The sequence below is a fragment of the Rhinatrema bivittatum genome, chromosome 1, assembly GCF_901001135.1.
Source record: "Rhinatrema bivittatum chromosome 1, aRhiBiv1.1, whole genome shotgun sequence".
NCBI classification, from domain to species: Eukaryota; Metazoa; Chordata; class Amphibia; order Gymnophiona; family Rhinatrematidae; genus Rhinatrema; species Rhinatrema bivittatum.
In genome coordinates, this window is record NC_042615.1 from 10,358,664 (window position 1) to 10,384,831 (window position 26,168).

Genomic DNA, 26,168 nt, shown 5'->3' on the forward strand with positions numbered 1-26,168 from the left:
GTGGACACTGAACATTGCAGCAGCATGCAGCTCCCTCTTGGCCAGTAAAAAGTTGCTGTTTGGCCACCTGGCCGATGTCAGTAGAAAAGGAGGGCTTGCTTGGGTCCCAGCTCCTGCCTTCCCGGGGGGGGGGGGGGGGGGGGGCAGGGACAGGAGGCCAAGGTTATCATGGAAGCGGCATGAGGCTTTGCGCAGCCAGGTTCTCGGGTCAGCCTGCCAGCTCTTCATTTACTGTGGTTTGGGACAGAAAGGAATAGTGTCGGCGTCGTCCATTATTTAATGTCTGTCCTTCCAGATTTCCTGCATGTAAAAGAGGTTATTTCAAAATGTGTCCGAGTTATCTTTTCATTTCTTCAGCAGTAACTTAAGTATAAGTCAGTTTAATTTATAGAATGATTAACAGTGCTACCCTCCTGCTTCTCCCGCAGCGTCTGGTCCTGGAACCCCGGACTCCATCGAAGGGATTAGCCAGCACCTTTCCCCCGAATCCTCGCGTAAAGCTTACTATCGGACCTGGGACCAGCCCAGTCAGTCGGCCTCGTTCCAGCACATGGCGCAGTCCCCCAACGTGTTCACCGAGCACGCGTCGACCAGCAGCATGTCCCCGGGAGCGGTATCCCACAACCTGAAGTCTCCGGCGGCTGCCCGATCCAGGAGTGTGTCTGACTCCTCCGTCCCTAGGAAAGGTACAGTAAATGGGAAGGACACTGCCTCGTGCTATCGGGTGGGGGGCGATGGCTCGTGCGCTGACCTTCTCTAACCCAGAAAGTTGACGTTTCAGGTACGGTCTGTCTTAGCAAGAGCTGTCAGGTGCTACTGAGCAGATTCAGCTAAGTTTTGTCATCTTCCTTTGTGGTTGGTAAATCGTATACTTGTAGCAGGGACATCTTTTTGGATCCTGATCTTCATTTCAAGCAACTTCAGTGAATTTCAAGTGATGTTCACAGTCAAATTCAGTTTTAATGTTCCATCTCTGAAATCATTTGTTCGGGAATTAAAGCATCAGAATTATCTGGCTTGTTCAGAATGTCACCTTGCTTGCCTGTGGCATTTTCGTTCCCTCTTTATTATGGTAGGAAATCTGTTTGCTAATCTGTGCTTTACGGTTATAAAAACAAATAGCAATCTAGGGAATTTGTTTCCTGTACGTGACCCTGTGACTTCAGAAATTCTGAAGTCTTTTTTGCCTATGTATGTAAACGATCCGATTAGCTATTCCCTCCCATACAGTAAAGTGCGTCTTTAACCTACTAATTTACCGCCTACCCTGACACTGGCGTTAGTGTGGTGAACTTAGCCGCCCAGTCCCAAACCAACCCAATCCACAGAAAAAAAATGCTTCTCGCACTTAGCCGCCCAGTCCCAAACCAACCCAATCCACAAAAAAAAATGCTTCTCACACTTAGCCACCCAGTCCCAAACCAAACCAACCCAATCCAAGCCCCAGCAGAGAGAGACGAAATTTCACAGTCCCAAACTTTCCCCCAGCCCCCGCTCACCTGCCCTGGCCGCGGCCACGCAAGCCCCCAGCAGCAGCAGTAGAAGGGCGGCGAGAGAGAGCGTCTTCAGCAGCCCCGCCAGCGAAGGTGAATACGTGCACGCCTGTAGGTCCAATATGGGCGCTCAAGGCAGCGAAGGCGCATGCTCACACGCTGTGACCGGCTGGACGTCGGAGGTCACGGCGTGTGCGCATGCACCTTCGCTGCCTTGAGCGCCCATATTTGGACGTACAGGCGTGCACGTATTCATCCTTCGCCGGCGGGGCTGCTGAAGCCGGTCTCTCTCGACGCCCTTCTAATTCTACTGCTGCTGCTGGGGGCTTGCGTGGCCGCAGCCAGGGCAGGTGAGCGGGGGCTGGGAGAAAGTTTGGGACTGTGAAATTTCGTCTCTCTCTTCTGGGGCTTGGATTGGGTTGGTTTGGGACTCTGAAATTTCATCTCTTTTGTCCGTCCGAAGGAGGGTGCTTTGTTGCGCTCCCTGCCTCCGATCGCCGGCTGCTGGGGCTTGCTGGCGCCAGGCGCTCAAGGCAGCGGGGTCTGTAGGAGAACCATCCACTTCCTGGTACCTGTCATTTCAAACGTCATTTCAAATGACCCAGGATACTGTATAGGCGCTGTAGAGTGCTTATCCAGTAAAATGGATTGCGCTTCATGGACGCGCGTTGGACACGGCTTGCATTTGCATGCCATTTAAATACAGTATCGAGCGGTAGGTGATCCGAACTGTGCGTGCGGCAAACGCGGGTACGCCGGGCACTAACGTACCTCTTTCTACCACACCTTACTGTATCGGCCCGATAGTAACCTTTCAACCATTTGCATCCATGTCTTGTGATAGAATGTGTGTCTCTTCTGCAAATATGGTTGCTCCCAGAGAATCGGAAGAATCTGCTTTGAAAATGTGAAATGGTTCTCTGTAATATTTTTAGCTCTTTTTTAACACTGAATGAATATTTATTTATTTGGGCGTTATATATACCGTCGTTCCAGAATAAGATCACAACGGTTTACAAAATCAGCTTTCAGTTAGTGATTTAACAATCCCATTCTGTCTCAATGTTCATATTCTAGGTCAATATGACAGTACAGTGGGCCCTTGGGTTACACACTTAATTGGTTCCAGAGGGCTGGTTGTAACCCAAGTTGGTTGTAAGTCAAGACTATTTTTTCCATAGGAAACAATGGGAAAACAATAATGTGTGCTGAACCTTCGAAAAGCACCCTTTGCCTAAACATTTCTATCATAAAAAATGGTTGTATAAGGTCGTTAATTACCAGAAACACCAATACTTCCCTAGTGCACTCACCAAAAGGTTATAAAATGTGCTTAGCCTACCGGAAACAACAATTCAAGTTTATTTTTCTATTTATTTATTTATTTATTTATTTATTTATTTATTTAAAAGTTGCCATCTTTGGTTTGCAGGAAGGGAGGAAGGGGAAGCAAACAGCATCGGGGGACGAAATGGAAGGTGGTTATTGTTCAGAAGGAGAGTCCCATTCCATAAGAACATCTGGAATCTGGCTCTCTGGTGTCCTTTCTTTCCTTGGGGGATTCTGTAGCTCACTAAGACCTGTTTCTGGCTCACTTGGTCTCAACCTTTTCTCAATTAAAAACTGGTCTAAGGTTGTCTGTTTCTGTCTTTTTTTCAACACTGTCCTGTAGTATGACATGACATTATCATTAAGCAAGTGAATGCAATGATTGGCTTTTCCTCTGTCTGGGTAGGTCTTCTCTACAAATGTTTGTAGCTCTGTCCATTTTTTTAGAATGTCCTTGATTCTAGAAGCGGAAATTTGCTGCACTGATTGTTGCTCCTCCTCCTCCTCCTCTTCAGAAAGCTCCTCAGCTGGCATTTTCTGTTGCTCAGCCAGAAATTGCTGAAGTTCCTCTGTAGACAATTCCTCTGAGTGTTCCTCCACCAGTTCTGCAACATCAGCACCATCTACCTGCAAGCCTATGGACTCTGCTATAGTGACAATGTCATTGACCACAGGGTCAGTTGCAGGTTCAGGCTCCTGTCCTTCGAGGTCTTGCTGTTCTATAATTTTAGACAACACTTTCTTCCACGCAGATCTCAATGTCCTTTGAGAGACATTGGCCCAGGATTTCTCTATTAACCCCACACATGAAAGGATGCTGTAGTGTTCCTTCCAGAATTCTTTAAGGGTTAAATCCGTATCTGAAACCATCTGGAAGCACTTCTGGAACAGTTCCTTGGTGTATAGCTTCTTAAAGTTAGCTATGACCTGCTGGTCCATAGGCTGCAGTAGAGGAGTTGTATTGGGTGGGAGGAACTCTACTGTGAGCCATGGGAATTCTTCAGCCAGATAGTCTTCCAAGTCTCGTGGGTGAGCTGGAGCATTGTCCATGATGAGGAGGGCCTTGAGTGGTAAGCCTTTGTCCTCCAGATATTTTTGCACAGAAGGACAGAAAACCTCCCTTATCCACTCAAGAAAAAGGACTCTTGTCACCCAGGCTTTTCTGTTCGATCTCCACATGACCCCTAACCTATTCTTCATGACATTCTGTTTTCTGAACACTCTAAGGGTCTCAGAATGATAAACCAAGAGAGGCTTTATCTTGAGGTCACCACTTGCATTGGCACATAGCAGTAAGGTTAGCCTATCCTTCATTGGCTTGTGGCCTGGCATTTTCTTTTCTTCCTGGGTAATGTATGTTCTCTTGGGCATTTTCTTCCAGAATAGTCCAGTTACATCACAGTTGAAAACTTGCTGACAGGAAAAGTCATTTCTCTGTGTCATTGCTTCGAAGTGGGGTATGTAGTTTTCAGCAGTCTTTTTATCTGAACTGGCAGCTTCACCATGCCTAGTTACGCTATGAACCCCCGTTCTTGCTTTAAAAAGTTCTCTTTTGAAACTCTTTCTTTCTGTTATCTGGTGTAGAGACTCAGGAAGAGAGTTCCATAGTTCGGGGCCATTTATGGAAAACATTCGGTCTCTTATTTGTGTTAGGTGTGTGTTTTGAGTTGTGGGCACCTCTGGAAGTCCTTTGTTTTGTGATCTTAGGGCTCTCTGCGGATTGTATGGTTGAAGAGTCTCTCCTATTAAACATGGGCTAATGCTAATGATATTAAAATTTAGAGTTTATAATGAATTCTGGATTGTACAGGAAGCCAGTGCGGTGCCACAATGTATAATGTATGCTATTATATCCCTTGCATATACTATAATAATATAGTAGATGAGGCCAAATAAGGATTAATTGAGCAATCCGGTGTGCTTAGCTAAGGATATATCTGAGCAGGCGGTCATAGAAGCCTGATGCTTGTAGGGTAGGGCTCCTTACCCAAGGCACATTTTGAGGTCTGCTCTCTGCTTCCAATCCCAGCAGTCCTCCCTCATCTCTACCTTGTTCCTACCACTGCCCTCTGTATCTGTCCCAAGCAGGTTTACATTTTAGGTTTGATGCTTGTAGGGTAGAGCTCCTTACCCAAGGCACATTTTGAGGTCTGCTCTCTGCTTCCAATCCCAGCAGTCCTCCCTCATCTCTACCTTGTTCCTACCACTGCCCTCAGTATCTGTCCCAAGCAGGTTTACATTTTATGATTGACGCTTGTAGGGTAGGGCTCCTTACCCAAGGCACATTTTGAGGTCTGCTCTCTGCTTCCAATCCCAGCAGTCCTCCCTCATCTCTGCCTTGTTCCTACCACTGCCCTCTGTATCTGTCCCAAGCAGGTTTACATTTTAGGTTTGATGCTTGTAGGGTAGGGCTCCTTACCCAAGGCACGTTTTGAGGTCTGCTCTCTGCTTCCAATCCCAGCAGTCCTCCCTCATCTCTGCCTTGTTCCTACCACTGCCCTCTGTATCTGTCCCAAGCAGGTTTACATTTTAGGTTTGATGCTTGTAGGGTAGGGCTCCTTACCCAAGGCACATTTTGAGGTCTGCTCTCTGCTTCCAATCCCAGCAGTCCTCCCTCATCTCTGCCTTGTTCCTACCACTGCCCTCTGTATCTGTCCCAAGCAGGTTTACATTTTAGGTTTGATGCTTGTAGGGTAGGGCTCCTTACCCAAGGCACATTTTGAGGTCTGCTCTCTGCTTCCAATCCCAGCAGTCCTCCCTCATCTCTGCCTTGTTCCTACCACTGCCCTCTGTATCTGTCCCAAGCAGGTTTACATTTTAGGTTTGACGCTTGTAGGGTAGGGCTCCTTACCCAAGGCACGTTTTGAGGTCTGCTCTCTGCTTCCAATCCCAGCAGTCCTCCCTCATCTCTGCCTTGTTCCTACCACTGCCCTCTGTATCTGTCCCAAACAGGTTTACAATTTAGGTTTGACGCTTGTAGGGTAGGGCTCCTTACCCAAGGCACATTTTGAGGTCTGCTCTCTGCTTCCAATCCCAGCAGTCCTCTCTCATCTCTGCCTTGTTCCTACCACTGCCCTCTGTATCTGTCCCAAGCAGGTTTACATTTTAGGTTTGACGCTTGTAGGGTAGGACTCCTTACCCAAGGCACATTTTGAGGTCTGCTCTCTGCTTCCAATCCCAGCAGTCCTCCCTCATCTCTGCCTTGTTCCTACCACTGCCCTCTGTATCTGTCCCAAGCAGGTTTACATTTTAGGTTTGATGCTTGTAGGGTAGGGCTCCTTACCCAAGGCACATTTTGAGGTCTGCTCTCTGCTTCCAATCCCAGCAGTCCTCCCTCATCTCTGCCTTGTTCCTACCACTGCCCTCTGTATCTGTCCCAAGCAGGTTTACATTTTAGGTTTGACGCTTGTAGGGTAGGGCTCCTTACCCAAGGCACGTTTTGAGGTCTGCTCTCTGCTTCCAATCCCAGCAGTCCTCCCTCATCTCTACCTTGTTCCTACCACTGCCCTCTGTATCTGTCCCAAGCAGGTTTACATTTTAGGTTTGATGCTTGTAGGGTAGGGCTCCTTACCCAAGGCACATTTTGAGGTCTGCTCTCTGCTTCCAATCCCAGCAGTCCTCCCTCATCTCTGCCTTGTTCCTACCACTGCCCTCTGTATCTGTCCCAAACAGGTTTACATTTTAGGTTTGACGCTTGTAGGGTAGGGCTCCTTACCCAAGGCACATTTTGAGGTCTGCTCTCTGCTTCCAATCCCAGCAGTCCTCCCTCATCTCTGCCTTGTTCCTACCACTGCCCTCTGTATCTGTCCCAAGCAGGTTTACATTTTAGGTTTGATGCTTGTAGGGTAGGGCTCCTTACCCAAGGCACATTTTGAGGTCTGCTCTCTGCTTCCAATCCCAGCAGTCCTCCCTCATCTCTGCCTTGTTCCTACCACTGCCCTCTGTATCTGTCCCAAGCAGGTTTACATTTTAGGTTTGACGCTTGTAGGGTAGGGCTCCTTACCCAAGGCACATTTTGAGGTCTGCTCTCTGCTTCCAATCCCAGCAGTCCTCTCTCATCTCTGCCTTGTTCCTACCACTGCCCTCTGTATCTGTCCCAAGCAGGTTTACATTTTAGGTTTGATGCTTGTAGGGTAGAGCTCCTTACCCAAGGCACATTTTGAGGTCTGCTCTCTGCTTCCAATCCCAGCAGTCCTCTCTCATCTCTGCCTTGTTCCTACCACTGCCCTCTGTATCTGTCCCAAGCAGGTTTACATTTTAGGTTTGATGCTTGTAGGGTAGAGCTCCTTACCCAAGGCACATTTTGAGGTCTGCTCTCTGCTTCCAATCCCAGCAGTCCTCCCTCATCTCTGCCTTGTTCCTACCACTGCCCTCTGTATCTGTCCCAAGCAGGTTTACATTTTAGGTTTGATGCTTGTAGGGTAGAGCTCCTTACCCAAGGCACATTTTGAGGTCTGCTCTCTGCTTCCAATCCCAGCAGTCCTCTCTCATCTCTGCCTTGTTCCTACCACTGCCCTCTGTATCTGTCCCAAGCAGGTTTACATTTTAGGTTTGATGCTTGTAGGGTAGAGCTCCTTACCCAAGGCACATTTTGAGGTCTGCTCTCTGCTTCCAATCCCAGCAGTCCTCTCTCATCTCTGCCTTGTTCCTACCACTGCCCTCTGTATCTGTCCCAAGCAGGTTTACATTTTAGGTTTGATGCTTGTAGGGTAGGGCTCCTTACCCAAGGCACATTTTGAGGTCTGCTCTCTGCTTCCAATCCCAGCAGTCCTCCCTCATCTCTACCTTGTTCCTACCACTGCCCTCTGTATCTGTCCCAAGCAGGTTTACATTTTAGGTTTGATGCTTGTAGGGTAGGGCTCCTTACCCAAGGCACATTTTGAGGTCTGCTCTCTGCTTCCAATCCCAGCAGTCCTCCCTCATCTCTGCCTTGTTCCTACCACTGCCCTCTGTATCTGTCCCAAGCAGGTTTACATTTTAGGTTTGATGCTTGTAGGGTAGGGCTCCTTACCCAAGGCACATTTTGAGGTCTGCTCTCTGCTTCCAATCCCAGCAGTCCTCCCTCATCTCTGCCTTGTTCCTACCACTGCCCTCTGTATCTGTCCCAAGCAGGTTTACATTTTAGGTTTGACGCTTGTAGGGTAGGGCTCCTTACCCAAGGCACGTTTTGAGGTCTGCTCTCTGCTTCCAATCCCAGCAGTCCTCCCTCATCTCTGCCTTGTTCCTACCACTGCCCTCTGTATCTGTCCCAAACAGGTTTACAATTTAGGTTTGACGCTTGTAGGGTAGGGCTCCTTACCCAAGGCACGTTTTGAGGTCTGCTCTCTGCTTCCAATCCCAGCAGTCCTCCCTCATCTCTGCCTTGTTCCTACCACTGCCCTCTGTATCTGTCCCAAGCAGGTTTACATTTTATGATTGACGCTTGTAGGGTAGGGCTCCTTACCCAAGGCATATTTTGAGGTCTGCTCTCTGCTTCCAATCCCAGCAGTCCTCCCTCATCTCTGCCTTGTTCCTACCACTGCCCTCTGTATCTGTCCCAAGCAGGTTTACATTTTAGGTTTGACGCTTGTAGGGTAGGGCTCCTTACCCAAGGCACATTTTGAGGTCTGCTCTCTGCTTCCAATCCCAGCAGTCCTCCCTCATCTCTGCCTTGTTCCTACCACTGCCCTCTGTATCTGTCCCAAGCAGGTTTACATTTTATGATTGACGCTTGTAGGGTAGGGCTCCTTACCCAAGGCACATTTTGAGGTCTGCTCTCTGCTTCCAATCCCAGCAGTCCTCCCTCATCTCTGCCTTGTTCCTACCACTGCCCTCTGTATCTGTCCCAAGCAGGTGTACATTTTAGCTTTTTGTTTCCACCACATAGCTGGCAGTTTCTTCAAGGCTGCTACTTCCTTCTCAGTAAAGATGTATTTCCTCTGAGGTTCCCTCCCCCCCACATCGTATTATGTCTCGTTGCTCTTGATCTTTCCTTTCCATGGCAATCTGCACTTTTGTGTCTTTTATTGAAACTTGACAAATATTTGGATGTTTGTTACATCTTCCAGTTTCTTCAGCGATTATACATGGTGTCTGAAGCTTCAGCTTCCTTTTAAAATGTTATTATTATTATATGTTTTCAAAAAAAAGATTTATACAAAAAGACAAGAAATGGAATAAAAGCTAGAACCTTAATGATTGCTACTGTTAGGTGCCAGCTGAATTTTCTGAAAAAGGTTTTAGTGCTGCTGCTTGAAAAAACAAACAAACCCTGCTCTTAACACAGAATATGACAGCAGACAGGGACCTCAGACATCTTCTAGTTTGCTTTTCAGAACTGAGCCTATTGCATATGGCCGCCTTGTTTTAAATAAAAACTTGATATAAAAACTACAACCAGTCAGCAATTTATAGACGCATTATATACAGCTATTATGCATCCACCAGTTTCAACCTTCACCTTGACGACAATTCTTCGTCTCATGCTAGATTTTATTGCAGCCCTTTGAGCTATTAATTGGGTATAACACAGTAGGGTTAAAATGAATATGGGGGCTATAAATCTTTTTAATTTAAAAGAAGAGACAGAGGCTGAAAATGTATTTTACTTGGCTGCTGGATTTGGAGGCTATAATAGCCCATGTTGTTGCGGCAGTCCTGAGGTGTCCCAGGCCTGGGCTGCCCTGCAGGGAAGCAGGAAAGGTTGATTGAGCAACCGTGATCATTGCAGCTGTCAGGAGAGAGAACCAGCTGTTCTTGGGTGGCTGCGAAAGGGATCCCACGGTCAGCTGTCCTGGAGTGAGCAGGGATATCACATTGCTTCCCTTGGTCGGTGGCGCACACAATCACAGGAGGATCATAGTAGCACTGGCGAACCTCCGAGATGCACAACAGGGACAGGTGTGAAAGTCCCCAGTGCTGGCAGAACATGTGGGCTGCACCAGAAGTGGCCTCGAGAGTCACTTCTGCTTCATGGCTAGATCGGGGGAATTAAAAACTAAAGCCCGATTCAGGGTGGGGGAACCCAGCAGACGTCCCCACAGTAATTTCAAGGTTCCGTGTGAAGGTCACCCTATCTGTTCCAAAGGGACCCTCAGAGCTTCTTTAAAAGCTAGAACGGAGGCAAACTAAACATTTTGCACAGGGTGCGAGGACCTCCTGAGGTGGCCACAGGTGGTTTGGGGTCTCAAGTTGGCCCTGAATTACCCCATTTTAAACAGGTGCCTATGCCTATTAAAATAGCCACAATAGGACCTAATTTGGCAGTCATGGGGATGAAAGAGAAGCCTAATTACCCTCACTCTGCAGTTTAAAAAGTGTTTTGAGGGGTTTTAATCTGAAGATTTGCAGAACTTGAGGAAAGAAACCCAAAATAGTATCAAGATAAAGAAGATCTGGGACAGAATGCCTGTTAATCCCAAAGGGAGACTTGGGAAACCGTCTGCATGTTTTATTTTGAGGAAAAGGTGAGTGGGAAGCCTTAAATTTGTTGTGATGTCAAATAAGGTAGCTTTCACACAACCACATCAGACACCATTTCATGGAAGCGCTGCGTAGATTTCCTGTCATTGTGTATGCCAACGAGAGAGCCTCACCATTTTGTGGGTCAGAGCTTAAGGAATGCTGTAAAGAGGCTGGAGGAATTATACATATGAGTTTCCCACTGATAGAAAAATTCAGATCCCATCCGAGTCTCAAATTATGCTTTAAAATTAAAAAACATTTATCCCTATAACTCTGTATTAAGAACATAAGAAATTGCCATGCTGGGTCAGACCAAGGGTCAATAAAGCCCAGCATCCTGTTTCCAACAGAGGCCAAACCAGGCCACAAGAACCTGACAAGTACCCAAAAACTAAGAAGATCCCATGCTATTGATGCAATTAATAGCAGTGGCTATAACTGATTCACATCTACTCGTTCAAGACCTCTCATGATCTTAAAGACCTCTATCATATCCCCCCTCAGCCGTCTCTTCTCCAAGCTGAAAAGTCCTAACCTCTTTAGTCTTTCCTCATAGGGGAGCTGTTCCATTCCCCTTATCATTTTGGTTCCCTTCTCTGTACCTTCTCCATCGCAACTATTCAAGGTGCGGTCTCCAGATGGAGCGATTCAGAGGCATTATGACATTTTCTATTTTATTCACCATTCCCTTTCTAATAATTCCCAACATTCTGTTTGCTTTTTTGACTGCCGCAGCACACTGAACCGACGATTTCAATGTGTTATCCACTATGACACCTAGATCTCTTTCTTGGGTTGTAGCACCTAATATGGAACCTGACATTGTGTAACTATGGCATGGGTTATTTTTCCCTATATGCATTACCTTGCACTTATCCACATTAAATTTCATCTGCCATTTGGATGCCCAATTTTCCAGTCTCAGAAGGTCTTCCTGCAATTTATCACAATCTGCTTGTGATTTAACTACTCTGAACAATTTTGTATCATCTGCAAATTTGATTACCTCACTTGTCGCATTTCTTTCCAGATCATTTATAAATATATTGAAACGTACGGGTCCCAATACAGATCCCTGAGGCACTCCACTGCCCACTCCCTTCCACTGAGAAAATTGTCCATTTAATCCTACTCTCTGTTTCCTGTCTTTTAGCCAGTTTGTAATCTATGAAAGGACATCAGCACCTGTCCCATGACTTTTTACTTTTCCTAGAAGCTTCTCATGAGGAACTTTGTCAAACACCTTCTGAAAATCCAAATATACTACATCTACCGGTTCACCTTTATCCACATGTTTATTAACTCCTTCAAAAAAGTGAAGCAGATTAGTGAGGCAAAACTTGCCTTGGGTAAAGCCATGCTGACTTTGTTCCATTAAACCATGTCTTTCTATATGTTCTGTGATTTTGATGTTTAGAACACTTTCCACTATATTTCCTGGTACTGAAGTCAGGCAAACCAGTCTGCAGTTTCCTGGATCGCCCCTAGAGCCCTTTTTAAATATTGGGGTTACATTAGCCACCTCCAGTCTTCAGGTACAATGGATGATTTTAATGGTAGGTTTCAAATTTTTACTAATAGGTCTGAAATTTCATTTTTTATTTCCTTCAGAACCCTGGGGTGTATACCATCCGGTCCAGGTGATTTACTACTCTTCAGTTTGTCAATCAGGCCTACCACATCTTCTAGGTTCACCGTGATTTGGTTCAGTCCATCTGAATCATTACCCATGAAAACCTTCTCTGATACAGGTATTTCCCCAACATCCTCGTCAGTAAACACTGAAGCAAAGAAATAATTTAATATTTCCACAATGGCCTTATCTTCTCCAAGTGCCCCTTTAACCCCTCGATCATCTAACGGTCCAACTGACTCCCTCACAGGCTTTCTGCTTCGGATATATTTAAAAAAGTTTTTACTGTGAGTTTTTGCCTCTCCGGCCAACTTCTTTTCAAGTTCTCTCTTTGCCTGTCTTATCAATGTCTTACATTTAACTTGCCAACGCTTATGCATTATCCTATTTTCTTCTGTTGGATCCTTCTTCCAATTTTTGAATGAAGATCTTTTGGCTAAAATAGCTTCTTTCACCTCCCCTTTTAACCATGCCTGTGATAGTTTTGCCTTCTTTCCACCTTTCTTAATTTGTGGATTATATCTGGACTGTGCTTCTAGGATGGTATTTTTTAACAATGACCACGCCTCTTGCACACTTTTTACCTTTGTAGCTGCTCCTTTCAGTTTTTTTCTAACTAACTGACTAAATGAAACTTGTAAAATGGTTGAACATAAGAACATAAGAAAATGCCATACTGGGTCAGACCAAGGGTCCATCAAGCCCAGCATCCTGTTTCCAACAGAGGCCAATCCAGGCCACAAGAACCTGGCAAGTACCCAAAAACTAAGTCTATTCCATGTTACCATTGCTAATGGCAGTGGCTATTCTCTAAGTGAACTTAATAGCAGGTAATGGACTTCTCCTCCAAGAACTTATCCAATCCTTTTTTAAACACAGCTGTACTAACTGCACGAACCACATTCTCTGGCAACAAATTCCAGAGTTTAATTGTGCGTTGAGTAAAAAAGAACTTTCTCCGATTAGTTTTAAATGTGCCCCATGCTAACTTCATGGAGTGTCCCCTAGTCTTTCTACTATCCGAAAGAGTAAATAACCGATTCACATCTACCCGTTCTAGACCTCTCATGATTTTAAACATCTCTATCATATCCCCCCTCAGTCGTCTCTTCTCCAAGCTGAAAAGTCCTAACCTCTTTAGTCTTTCCTCATAGGGGAGCTGTTCCATTCCCCTTATCATTTTGGTTGCCCTTCTCTGTACCTTCTCCATCGCAATTATATCTTTTTTGAGATGCGGCGACCAGAATTGTACACAGTATTCAAGGTGCGGTCTCCAGATGGAGCGATTCAGAGGCATTATGACATTTTCCGTTTTATTCACCATTCCCTTTCTAATAATTCCCAACATTCTGTTTGCTTTTTTGACTGCCGCAGCACACTGTACCGACGATTTCAATGTGTTATCCACTATGACACCTAGAAGAAGAAAGCTATTTGATTTGGCATATTCATGTGACTGCTACAGAATTCTTTATAAAGTTATTGAGAAATATCGAACATTGTGATTTGTCACAGCTTTTATTACTTGAAATTTGGCCCTGTAGAGTGAAAAATCCTTAGGCTTTGAACGGTCAGGGCAGCTTTAATAATGTTATTGTTTATAGGATTACTGTGATATCATTGAAAACAGTAGAATGAACAGCATTAAAGAAATTAAAAGTATACTTTTTGTCAGTTTTAAAAGAAAAATAAATCCCAAAGCATTTATAAATGCAATAATACACCCCCAGATGTGCCTGAAGAATTTTAGCTCATGTCCTAAGTGCTGAAGCTGCTGTTTGAATGCACTTTTGAGTCTGCATTAGCCCAAGCAGCTTTGTAACATGCCCTGTCTTCGTTGTAATTTCAAAGCATTCTGTATATAGTCAGTATAAAAATGAGATTTTGGAAGGTAAATATGGGATTATTTGTGGACATGCCAAAACATTTTCTAGGTGCAGTTCTGCTTTTAGAAAATGTCATTGCACTGTGCAGTGGCTGCGAGCGCAGCCAGAATTAACATCAACACCCTTAATGTTCTCCCGGTGTCTGTTCTTGCCTGCACATGCAGATGTGTGTGTACACATACCGAAATACTTAATCATTTGTAAAATTACACTATTGAAATATATTTTTCCCTTTCTATTTGTTTACAGATTCACTGGCAAAAACCTCATCATCCTCCTTCAATAAAGCAAACAAATCAGCGAGTCAGCAAGGTTCACCCTGGGAAACGTTAGTTGTGTTTGCCATCAGCTTGAAGCAACTGAACGTTCAGATGAATATGAGCAATGTGATGGGCAATACCACGTAAGTCCAAGAAATGGAGTAGAATTGCGCTTCACTGAATCATTTATAAGAACATAAGAACTTGCCATGTTGGGTCAGACCAAGGGTCCATCAAGCCCAGCCTCCTGTTTCCAACAGTGGCCAATCCAGGCCACAAGAACCTGGCAATTATCCAAACACTAAGAAGAACCCATGCTACTGATGCAATTAATAGCAGTGGCTATTCCCTAATCAGTTCTGTCTGGGGGCCCGGTGTTTATTGGCGCTTTTCTGGAAACAAACTACTGTGCCCACTAAATCTTCCTTACTACAAAAGTTAGACAATATGAGTGTGATGTATAAGATAACAGCACTAAAGCATAAACAAATACCTAAATTTGAAAAGACGTGGGCTCCGTATCTCCAGTGGAGAAGAGATATGGGTCACTCTGATGAGGAAACCCTTGATTCTCCTAGTTAAGACACAGGACGCACAGGAAATCACTCAGACTTAGAGGCCTGGGGCCGTGATATACTTTATTCCACCAATTTGCTCACACATGACGCCAACACATTTATCTATTGGTTTTTCTTTGCCATTTATTGCTAGCTGCAGTTTTTCCTTTCCTGTGGAGCATGGTCATTTCACCAGGGGATCACAGGCGGTTTCTCTTATCAGGCTTGTATTCTATTATAATTCTAGTACATTCCCTATACTCCTGATCCATTATGTTCCTGTTGTGCAGTGATCATCTGTAATCTATGCCTTGATTATGTGCATTATCTGTTTCTTTGTATTATTTGCGCAGTTCTCTAACTATATACATGTTATTGTATTATGGCTTATAATCAATGTGTTTTGAATAAAAATTATATTGGAAAAAAAGAAAAGGGAAGTGATTATCCCCTTGTACAGGTCCTTGGTGAGGCCTCATCTGGAGTACTGTGTTCAGTTCTGGAGACCGTATCTACAAAGAGACAGAGACAAGATGGAAGCGGTACAGAGAAGGGCAACCAGAAAGGTGGAGGGTCTTCATCGAATGACTTATGAGGAGAGATTGAAGAATCTAAATATGTACACCCTGGAAGAAAGGAGGAGCAGGGGTGATATGATTCAAACTTTCAGATACTTGAAAGGTTTTAATGATCCAAAGACAACGACAAACCTTTTCCGTCAAAAAAAAATCAGCAGAACTAGGGGTCACGAGCTGAAGCTCCAGGGAGGAAGACTCAGAACCAATGTCAGGAAGTATTTCTTCACGGAGAGGGTGGTGGATGCCTGGAATGCCCTTCCGGAGGAAGTTGTGAAGACCAGAACTGTGAAGGACTTCAAAAGGGCGTGGGGTAAACACTGGATCCATCAAGTCTAGAGGATGTGAATGAAGAGGGGGTGGCTCGCGGGAATGAAGACTACTACCTGGAGATAATACCCTTATTCAATATACATACACACGGTTAATGCGACTCCAACATTGCTCTAAGCTTCAACGGTAAGAGGAAATGTGGAAAAAAAAAGGATTTGCATTCACAAAAAAGCGGGGTGTAGCTTGCTTGTTACGACGGTTACTACCCCCAAACCAAATAAGCCTGATACTTTACTTTCAATGCATATCTAGCATAGCTCTCTGCTTCAACGGCAGGGGAGAAAGTCTGATACTTCACTTTCATCGCATATCCAGCATAGCTCTCTGCTTCAACGGCAGGGGAGAAAGTCTGTTACTTCACTTTCAACGCATATCCAGCATAGCTCTCTGCTTCAACGGCAGGGGAGAAAGTCTGTTACGTCACCTTCAACGCATAGCCAACATAGCTCTCTGCTTCAACGGCAGGAGAGAAAGTCTGATACTTCACTTTCAACACATAGCTCTCTGCTTCAACGGCAGGGGCAATGTAGAAAAGAGTATCTATATATATATAGACAACAACCAACAAGGACTAAATTACATAGTCGAGTAAACAAAAGCATGGGTGTAGCTTGCTTATTGAGGCGGTTACTACCCCTAACTAAGCTACATATTCAATTAGATGCAGTTCCAACACTGCTTTCTACATTAATGGTGGGGTGGAAGGGAAATAAAACTAAAAGATACTAAGAGCCAAGCGTAACAAGTAAGAGGAAAAAAAAAGTGCATAGTTTGCTGGGCAGACTGGATGGGCCATTTGGTCTTCTTCTGCCGTCATTTCTATGTTTCTATGTATTTGTGTCTAGAAGAGGGAGAGTAGGAGGGATTGGCTGTGTCTTTGTGTCTGGAAGAAAGTGTGTGTGTGGAAGGGTTGTGTGTGTGTCTGGGAGAAAGAGTGGAAGGGTTCTTTGTGTTTCTGTGAGAAAAAGAAAATGGAAGGGTTGTGTGCTTGAAGTTGTGTATGGGAGTAAGAGAGAATGGAAAGGTTCCTTGTGTGTATGTGTGTTTGTGTCTGGGAGAAAGAGAGAGAATGGAATGGTTGTGTGTGTGCGTTCTTATGTCTGGGAGAGAGAGAGTGTGGAAGAGTTGTGTGTCTTTGTGTCTGGAAGGAAAAAAGAGTTGGAGATGTGTGTGTGTGTGTCTGGGATAGAAAGAGTGGAAGAGGTGTACATGTCTTTTGTCTGGGAGTGGAAGGGTTATGTGTGTGTCTTTGTGTCTGGGAGACAGAGAGAAAGTGGAAGGTTTGTGTGTATGTGTCTGGGAGAAAGCGAGAGTGGAAGGATTGTATGTGTCTTTGTGTCTGGGAGAAAGAGGGTGTGGAAAGTTTGTGTGTGGGGGAGAGAAAAAAAAGTGAAAGTTTTGTGTGTGTCTGAGAGACAGAGTGGAAGGGTTGCGTTTGTGTGTATCTGGGAAGACAAGAGAGATAGTGGAAGGGTTGTGTGTGTGTGTGCGTCTGGCTGTCTGAGAAAGAGAGTGTGGAAGGATTGTATGTGTGTCTTTGTTTCTGGGAAACAGAGTGGAAACATTGTGTGTGTCTGGGAGAGAGAGAGTGGAAGAGTTTTGTGTGTGTGTATCTTTGTGTCTGAGAGAGTTAGGAAGGGTTTGTGTCTGTGTCAGGGAGAGAGAGAAAGTGGAAGGATTGTGTGTGCTTGAGATAGAGAGTAGAAGCTTGTGTGTGTATGTGTCTTTGTATCCGGAAGAGAGAGTGTGGAAGGGTTGTAGGTGTGTGTGTCTGGGAAAGAGAGTGGAAGTGTATATGTATATCTTTGCATCTGGGAAAGCGAGGAAGGGTGTTTGTGTGTGTCTGGGGGAAAGTGGAAGGGTTGTATATGTGTATGTCTGTCTTTGTGTTTGGGAGAGCAAGAGAAGGGTTGTGTGTGTGTCTTTGTGTCTGGGAGGGAGAGAGTTGGCCTTTTCTTTCAGGGGCAGCCTTCTTCTTCATCTAGACTGCACCTGCCCCCTCCCCCCACCCCAGCTCTTGAAATGTACGGTGGCTCTTTGCTACTGTGAATTCTGGTTTGTGGCACTTGTGTGAAAAGTTGGTCACCTTGGGTATATACTGCTCTGTTACGTCTTCCCAATTCACTATGATTTGATTCAGTTCCTCTAAAGCCTCACTTTCAAAGAATGTTTCAAGCATAAGTATTTCCTCAACTTCCTCCTCAAAGACCAAAGCAAAGATTTTATTTCATTTTTCTACTATGGTTTTGCCTTTCCAGAGTGCTCCTTTTACCTCTAGGTCATCTACTGATCCAGCTTCTTGTTTCAAATATACTTGGAAAAGTTTTTATTTTGAGTTGTTGCTTCTTTTCAAATTCATTTTTTGGTTTGCCTTATTAATGCTTTAAGAACATAAGAGCATAAGAACATGCCATGCTGGGTCAGACCAAGGGTCCATCAAGCCCAGCATCCTGTTTCCAACAGTGACCAATCCAGGCCATAAGAACCTGGCAATTATCCAAACACCAAGAAGATCCCATGCTACTGATGCAATTAATAGCAGTGGCTATTCCCTAAGTAAACTTGATTTTCCCGTCGATAGGGCTGAATTAGGCATGCTGTCATGGGATCTGTCAATCAGGCCCGGGAGGCGGAGCTTGTCAAAGCAGAGAACAGAGCTTTGCTCTCTGCGGCTGCACGTGTGTTCCCGCGCAGGAAAGTAACGGTATCTCCTCAGTCTGTAATAAAGCTGTAGTGTAGTCGAAGACTTGGTGACTGCCAGGGAGGAGGGTGGGTCAGCATGGCTAATTCATCCTGCTATCTACGGAAACATTGTTTACGGTAAGCAAACTTGCTTTTTCCCGTGGATAGCAGGGCTGAATTAGCCATGCTGTCATGGGAGTCCAAAGCTCCCGATCACGTCATTTATGACATATATGGTTGGACGTGATCTTTGACAGTGTGGCAGTCACCGAGGACAGGAGGATAGAGATTGCAGTATTGCTTGCCCTATCTTCGCTTCCGTGGCTGCTTGTTGGTCAAGGCAGTAATGAGATGTGAAGGTATGCAGTGATGACCATGTGGCTGCCTTGCAAATTTCTTCAGGACGGGTCCTGCCACGTTGGCATGTCAAGCTGCATGTCAGAGTGTCAGCACTGTCCCAGGCTGCTCCCCCTTTCCTTCCAAGGTGGGCTATTGCTTGCCTGTATCCCTGACACTTGCTTATGATCTTAAGTTGTATTGTCTCTTCAGTCTGGTTTCTTTATTTGCATAGGACTGGCAAACAGGCACATCTGATGAGGCCTCCTATACTGCTTTAGAACAAGGTTTCTAGTTTCCACTGATGCAAGGCAGTTTAAAGTTCACCTGAGTAAAAGTCCTTCTCCTGCTATAGCAAGTCTGGTGCTGTCAGAATTTATTCTGTGCATGGCTGTTATAATTCATAACTGGTGCATCAGTGGTAAACAGGAAATATCGCCGTCTAGAGGACTTGAAAGGAAACCGATCTAGGAAAAGACCTTATCTAAAGGGTGGAACCAGGAACCAAAATGTTATTTATAGCAAAAAACATCCACAGACTGCCCACGTCCCTAGCCCTCCCATGGAGCAGGACAAACGTTAGAATGGTGCACGGAGACTGGAGGAAGGAGGAAGCCCTGCAAGTAAAACCTCCTGCTAAGTCTCTGTAGTTTTGGGGGGTTTTTCTTTTTTAAACATACCAGAGCTCAGCCTTACCTGGCTGAGCACAGAGAAGGTCTCCAGCTGTGGGTGTTTGCTGTCGCCACTGTGCTCGGCTTCCAGCACCTGCTGCCTTTCAGTTGCTCGAGCAGCTAAGCCTATGCCGAAAAACCAGCTACTGGGCCATGGCACACCTCTGAGGGACCATGGAAATCACCTCAGGAAATCTCAACTGGGGAAGAGACCATTTGATATCACCACAGGAGAGTATAGCACTAATTTTCTTCCTTAATTCTCCTCCTGAAAATTGAAGCAATCCCCATTGGGGAAATGCATGTCCACCATCTGCTGGAGACGGAGAATACTGGCAGGCTGAGGTCACTGTAGGGGGTATATGTACGGTGACATCAGCTTGCTCCGTCTCCATCTGCTGGTAGGAGTGCATAACCCACTTGTTCTGAATTCATCTGCCTGGACGCTAAGAAATGGTGCATGCAAAAATTATCCGTAGGCGTGGCCTAGTCCAAAAATGCAATTGTTCTGCCAGAGCCTGCCCACTTTGCTTATGTAGCAGTGTATTATTTCCCATCCTTCATTCAGTGCAGTTTCTGGCATGGGCTCTTGGTGGAGCTGTGTCCCTTGCATCAGCCTCCTGTCTCTTTCTCTTTCAGATGGACTACCAGTGGTTTGAAAAGCCAGGGCCGTCTGTCAGTGGGCAGCAATCGAGACAGAGAGATTAGCATGTCTGTTGGTCTGGGAAGATCTCAGCTAGACTCTCGGGGTGGTGTAGTTGGTGGAACCATAGATGTGAACACCCTGGAGATGGTTGGTAAGTAAATGAAAGAAAAGCTCTGAAACTGTCCATAGGGCCAGTAATAAATTGTGACTTCTTTTTGGCTCTTTTAAAGGTGATAAACATCATGCTAACATAAGTTATATGCTTCTGGAGAAACCTCAGTTCTTTGCTGCTGTTGATACCTTTTATTGTAGAGAGAACATTTTACTACATTTTACATCCCACGTATTAATGAATGACATTAAAGAGTAATGGAACAAGTACGTAAGATGTGTAGCAGCACTTATTTCTACCAAATTAATACTTTCTGCCCACGACACAGATCCATCCATTTCTTCAGGTCTCAGCTAATTTTGGCTGACACCAGATTATTTATATACTTACTTTGAAATTGTTTGTATACTTCTAGTCAATAAATATTGTAGCCATACAGAGTAATGAGCATGCAATGCAAATAAAGACACAAAATACAAATGGTACAATTAAAACTAAAAGAATAAATGAAATGAAAATAAGATTATAATACAATTTGAAAAGGTTGCAAAAGTTAGAAGACCTCAATACTCTCAAATATCTCAACGCTGAAAGGGATATGGCATTCTTCATTAATGTGGAAAAGAAATCCAAGATCTGTACAGATAGGCGTAATCTTTACTTGCAAATTAAGCTGCCATTTGGGAGCCTGAGAGAGAGAGGGGATGGCTACCAAAAACTCCATGTTCCCTGGAAAGAGATCTTAATGCCCCAGATAGGCAAGGCAACGTGATCTCTTCCGTATATAGGTGTACAAGATACCGAGCAGATTCTGAGAAACTCCACACATTTAAATAAAAAATGCAACTTGGAAGTGCAGATGGAGTTAGACATTGAGGGGGCGTCGAATGCCTGGCGCCCATGTACACATTTGCTGCTGCTGTGCAGAGGTTCTGGAGCAGAAATATTGTGAAGTGCAGTGTGAAGCTGGCTCCACGTTTGTGTTTATTGGGATTCTGAGAAATCTCGGATATCACCACAGAAGAGCAGAGATGTATTAATCACTTCTCACATGCAGCCAGGTGTGTTATTTCTTCAGTAGGGAACGAGGCCCCTGGTTTTCTACACTGGAAATAGAAGAGTAGCCCAGTGGTTAGAGCAGTAGGCTGAGACCTTAGAAGGCCCGGATTCAAATTTCTCTTCTCCCACTGCTGCTTCTTGTGACTTTGGGCACGCTTCTCCCTCCATTGCCTCAGGTACAAACTTAGGTGGTGATTTTTACTGGAGGGGCCCCACTATCGCAGGGGAATGTAGCTGTGATAGTGGGTTTCTTCCCTAAAAAACATCCCGGCTGTAGGGCCACGTTGTTTTGACTTATGGCAAAACAACACGGAGTGATTCCTTTACGTGTGATGTCACCCCCATCGCCTTAAAGGGCACACCTTTAAAAAAGAAAAACAAAATGGCAAAAAGGCAAAGAAATGTGCAGGAGTCACATCTGACCCCCCTCCTCATCCCGGGACCACCATTCAAGGCATCCCTGACAACCAAAATGTAAAAACAAAAGTAACAAGAACATAAGAACATGCCATACTGGGTCAGACCAAGGGTCCATCAAGCCCAGCATCCTGTTTCCAACAGTGGCCAATCCAGGCCACAAGGACCTGGCAAGTACCCAAAAACTAAATCTATTCCATGTAACCATTGCTAATGGCAATGGCTATTCTCTAAGTGAACTTAATAGCAGGTAATGGACTTCTCCTCCAAGAACTTATCCAATCCTTTTTTAAACACAGCTACACTAACTGCACCAACCACATCCTCCAGCAACAAATTCCAGAGTTTAATTGTGCGATGAGTAAAAAAGAACTTTCTCCGATTAGTTTTAAATGTGCCCCATGCTAACTTCATGGAATGCCCCCTAGTCTTTCTATTATCTGAAAGAGTAAATAACCGATTCACATCTACCTGTTCTAGACCTCTCATGATTTTAATCACCTCTATGAGAGGTCTAGAACAGGTAGATGTGAAGATGCTGGGTCAGACCAAGGATCCATCAAGCCCAGCATCCTGTTTCCAACAGAGGCAAAACTAGGCCACAAGAACCTGGCAAGTATCCAAACACTAAGAAGATCCCATGCTACTGATGCCAGTAATAGCAGTGGCTATTCCCTAAGCAAACTTGATTAATAGCAGGTAATGGACTTCTCCAAGAACTTATCCAAACCTTTTTTGAACCCAGCTACAATAACTGCACTAACCACATCCTCTGGCAACAAATTCCAGAGTTTAGTTGTGCACTGAGTGAAAAAGAATTTTCTCCGATTAATTATAAATGTGCTACTTGCTAACTTCATGGAATGCCCCCTAGTCCTTCTATTATCCGAAAGTGTAAATAACCGATTCACATCTACTCGTTCAAGACCTCTCATGATCTTAAAGATCTCTATCTTATCCCCACTCAGCCGACTCTTCTCCAAGCTGAACAGCCCTAACCTCTTTAGCCTTTCCTCATAGGGGAGCTGTTCTATCTCCTTTATCATTTTGAACGCTTGCTCTGCATCTTCTCTACTGCAACCAGAATTGCACATATTACTCAAGGTGCGGTCTCACCATGGAGCGATAGAGAGACATTATGACGTTTTCAGTTTTATTCACCATTCCCTTCTTAAATCCTAACATTCTGTTTGCTTTTTTGACTGCCACAGCACACTCAACTGACAATTTCAATGTATTATCCATAAGAACATAAGAAATTGCCATGCTGGGTCAGACCAAGCGTGTTGCACGGCCACCTCACCTCTCTGCAGTAACTCCAGCTCCTGGTTCCTCTTCCTTTGCAACGGTGGGCCGCCAGCTTCGTCCTCGGGCCTCCCCTGGTGCCTCCAGCTCAGCTGCAGTCCCTGGCGTTCCCGGTCCAGCCACCACGTCCATTGCTTCACATTGGTCCTTTCCGCGTGGCCCGCGGAGAGATGCCACTAATCAGCGCCGCGCCCCTCCCTTGGCGCACGCGCATCACCAATGCTTATGTAGGGCACGCAGCGGGAACCAAGCCGCGGCCCCGGATGATGACATCGGTGGAGCTTCAGTATTTAAGAGCAGGCTCCGCTCGCTATCTTTGCCTTGCAACAGTCTCCTTGCTGGTCGAGTACTCGTTGCCTCCTTAGATATTCATCTCACTCCTGTGTTTCTCGTTTGATCCTGGTTCCTGTCTCCTGTGTCCTTGTTCCTACGTTCCTGCCTTGCACCTTACCTCGGATTGCCTACATGGACTTTGACTCTGCTTCGCCTGACCACGCCATCGATTCTCACCAAGCCTGGACCTCTGCTTCGCCTGACTACGCCGTTGCCTCTCTCCAGACCCGGACCTCTGCATTGCCTGACTACACCGTTGCCTCTCTCCAGGCCTGGACCTCTGCATTGCCTGACTACACTGTTGCCTCTCTCCAGGCCCGGACCTCTGCATGGCCTGACTATGCCGTTGCCTCTCTCCAGACCCAGACCTCTGCATTGCCTGACTACGCCGTTGCCTCTCTCCAGACCCAGACCTTAGCATCCTTTGACTATGCTTGACTATCCCTGTGATCAGACCTCGGCCTTGCTTGCCAGTGCTTCCAGATTGCCGCCAGCCCTGACTCAAGCCTGTCCCTTGACGCCTCTTCAGCTTACTTCCTGGACTTGGTCAGTTCAGGCTTTGGGCTGCTCTTGATCGGGCACCCCCTGTCTGCCTTCGTTCCTTTGGCGCCCAAGTCTCCAGGACATTACCTTGTCCAGTGTAAGACTGTACCATCTCTCTTCTGCTGTCTCTGGGCTGAACTCGATCTCCTCATCGTCTATATACAGAGGCCCACCTAAGTCCAGCCACCCCGGCACCCAAAGGCTCAACCCACGGGGAACAAGGGCTGGTATTAGTGAAGCTCCAGCTGGCCTCTGTTCATCAGCCCACTCTGCCTGCCGACGGTGGGTCCCCGTAGGTCCCTACCTACAGGTTGTGTCAACCCCACCTCGGCACAAGGGTCCACCTCCGGCACAACAAAGGGTCCATCAAGCCCAGCATCCTGTTTCCAACAGAGGCCAAACGAAGGTACAAGAACCTGGCAAGTACCCACACAGCCGAAGGACCCGCCCCCGGCGACATCAGTGACGGCGCCGAGGGACATTTAAAGGAAGGCGAGGGCCTCAGGCGCCACTCACCCCTCTGAGACCTGCACCGGCCGCTCCACGCGACCGATTGCCGACCCATCTCAGTTCCTGCGCCCACCGGAACCCACCGACGGCCCCGAGGACGCCTCTGCACCTGGTTCCCCCACGCAGCCGAAGGACCCGCCCCCCCAACGACATCAGCGGCGGCGCCAAGGGACATTTAAAGGAAGGAGTGGGCCTCAGGCGCCGCACGCCGAAGGAGCGTGACCAAAGGGGCTTGCCCCTTGGTGCGCCCCTTTGTGCTGCACCCACCACACTTCACTCAACTGACCTGAACAAGAAGCGGATATAAAAGACTTCTCCTGACCTCAACACTCTCCAGCAACCACAGGACTAAAAACTGTAAGCAACTTCCTGCTCGCAACCTCCTCAGAGCCCCCTCAGCCACTGCACTCTACTGCCCCTCTACAATCTCCGACCCCTGACAACCCCCTCCCAACCTCTCAAACAAATCAAACTGATCCCCCATCCCCATCAATCAACTCCAGCCCCCCTTTAGCATTCTAACTTTTGAAACCTCACTAAAACACACAAGAAAACTTATTCCCTCCACACCTGTGCCCCAATCCACAGGGCTTCCACCCTCCAAATACCCTCACCCCACTACACACAACTCCCAACAACAATATACACACATCAAACATGGAATTATACCTCATACCTAAGATCAAAAGACAAACTCACCAATTCAGAAAACCCCTCATCAAAATTCCCACTGCTCACCCAAGATCATTTATCCCTATCAAGATATCACCTCTGACCCAACTACTTGGCCTCACAGCCTTCTCTCTAATGCTATTTAACGCCCAATCACTAGTAAAAAAAAGACCCCAATCCCAAACAACATCCAACTAGACCAAAAACCAGACATATGCGCCATAACCGAAACATGGTTCAAACAAATGGACACAGTACTCCTAAACCAACTCACCTCCTATGATATCATCTCCATCCCGAGAAACAACAAAAGAGGAGATGGACTACTTCTAGCAACAAAGAAAGAACTCAGTCTTGTGCAGCAGTCCATTCACCCACCACCACGATTTGAAAAAGGTTTTTTCAAATCCACCCACCTCCAAATCTGTCTGGTATACTCCCCACCACCAGGACTCCTCGAAAGCAATGCCTCTCCCCTAATCGAATTTCTCACCAAAACCATTGACATCCCAGCCATCATCCTAGGCGACTTCAACTTACACGTTGACTCTTTCCCCTTAACCACCAACTGTGCAGACCTCCTGACCACATTTAAGGCCATAGACTTCAAACAAATCATAAACTCCCTCACACACAAAGCAGGACACTCACTAGATTTAATCTTCATAAATTCATTCATACAACACTCAGAAACACCTTCCTGCACGCCTGTCCCATGGTCTGACCACACAACGATAAAAGCAAACCTCTCCATAAACAAAACCCCCACCTCTCCCCCTAATCACAACTCCACTATACAATTCAGAAAAGCCTGTAACAAAGACGACCTGATCGAATCCCTCCCAGACGCTCTGAACGAGCTAGACCTCACTAGCACAGACTCTGCTCTCTCTGCATGGAATGACATCACAAACAACATAGCTAACAAATACTGTCCCCTAATAACCAAAGTAGTAAACCCCTCACATAACAACAAACAACCCTGGTACACCATCGAATTAAAAAATCTAAACCACTCCCTAAGGAACTTAGAAAAGAAATGGCGCAACAACCCCACCCCAGTCTACTGACCACATACAAACTCTCTCTGCACAATTACAGAACCACTATCCTTAAAACCATGTGCGATTTTTACAGTAAAAAAATTCACGACTTCCAATTCAACGCCAAAGCCCTCTTTTCATACGTAGCCAACCTAAGACGTCCCCCCCAGTTATATCCAAGAAAGAATCCAAAGCCAAATGCAGTGATCTCGCCCACTTTTTCAATGATAAAATCACAAACATAATGGCTAAATTTCCTACAACCAACACAAACAAAATCACCCTCCCAAAAAAACCCCGATGCCATCTTAGATGCATTCGAAACCACAT

At 45.8% G+C, this 26,168-nt stretch overlaps 1 protein-coding gene across 1 annotated transcript in view; it reads left to right on the forward strand.

Moving 5' to 3' along the window:
* Nucleotides 1-26,168, forward strand: part of KIAA1109 (KIAA1109 ortholog) — a 590,259-nt gene that overhangs the window by 516,885 nt on the left and 47,206 nt on the right. Inside the window, 3 exon segments of the mRNA XM_029584454.1 lie at nt 429-686; nt 14,034-14,187; nt 19,838-19,995. Of these exon segments, the coding sequence (XP_029440314.1) occupies nt 429-686; nt 14,034-14,187; nt 19,838-19,995 (570 nt within the window).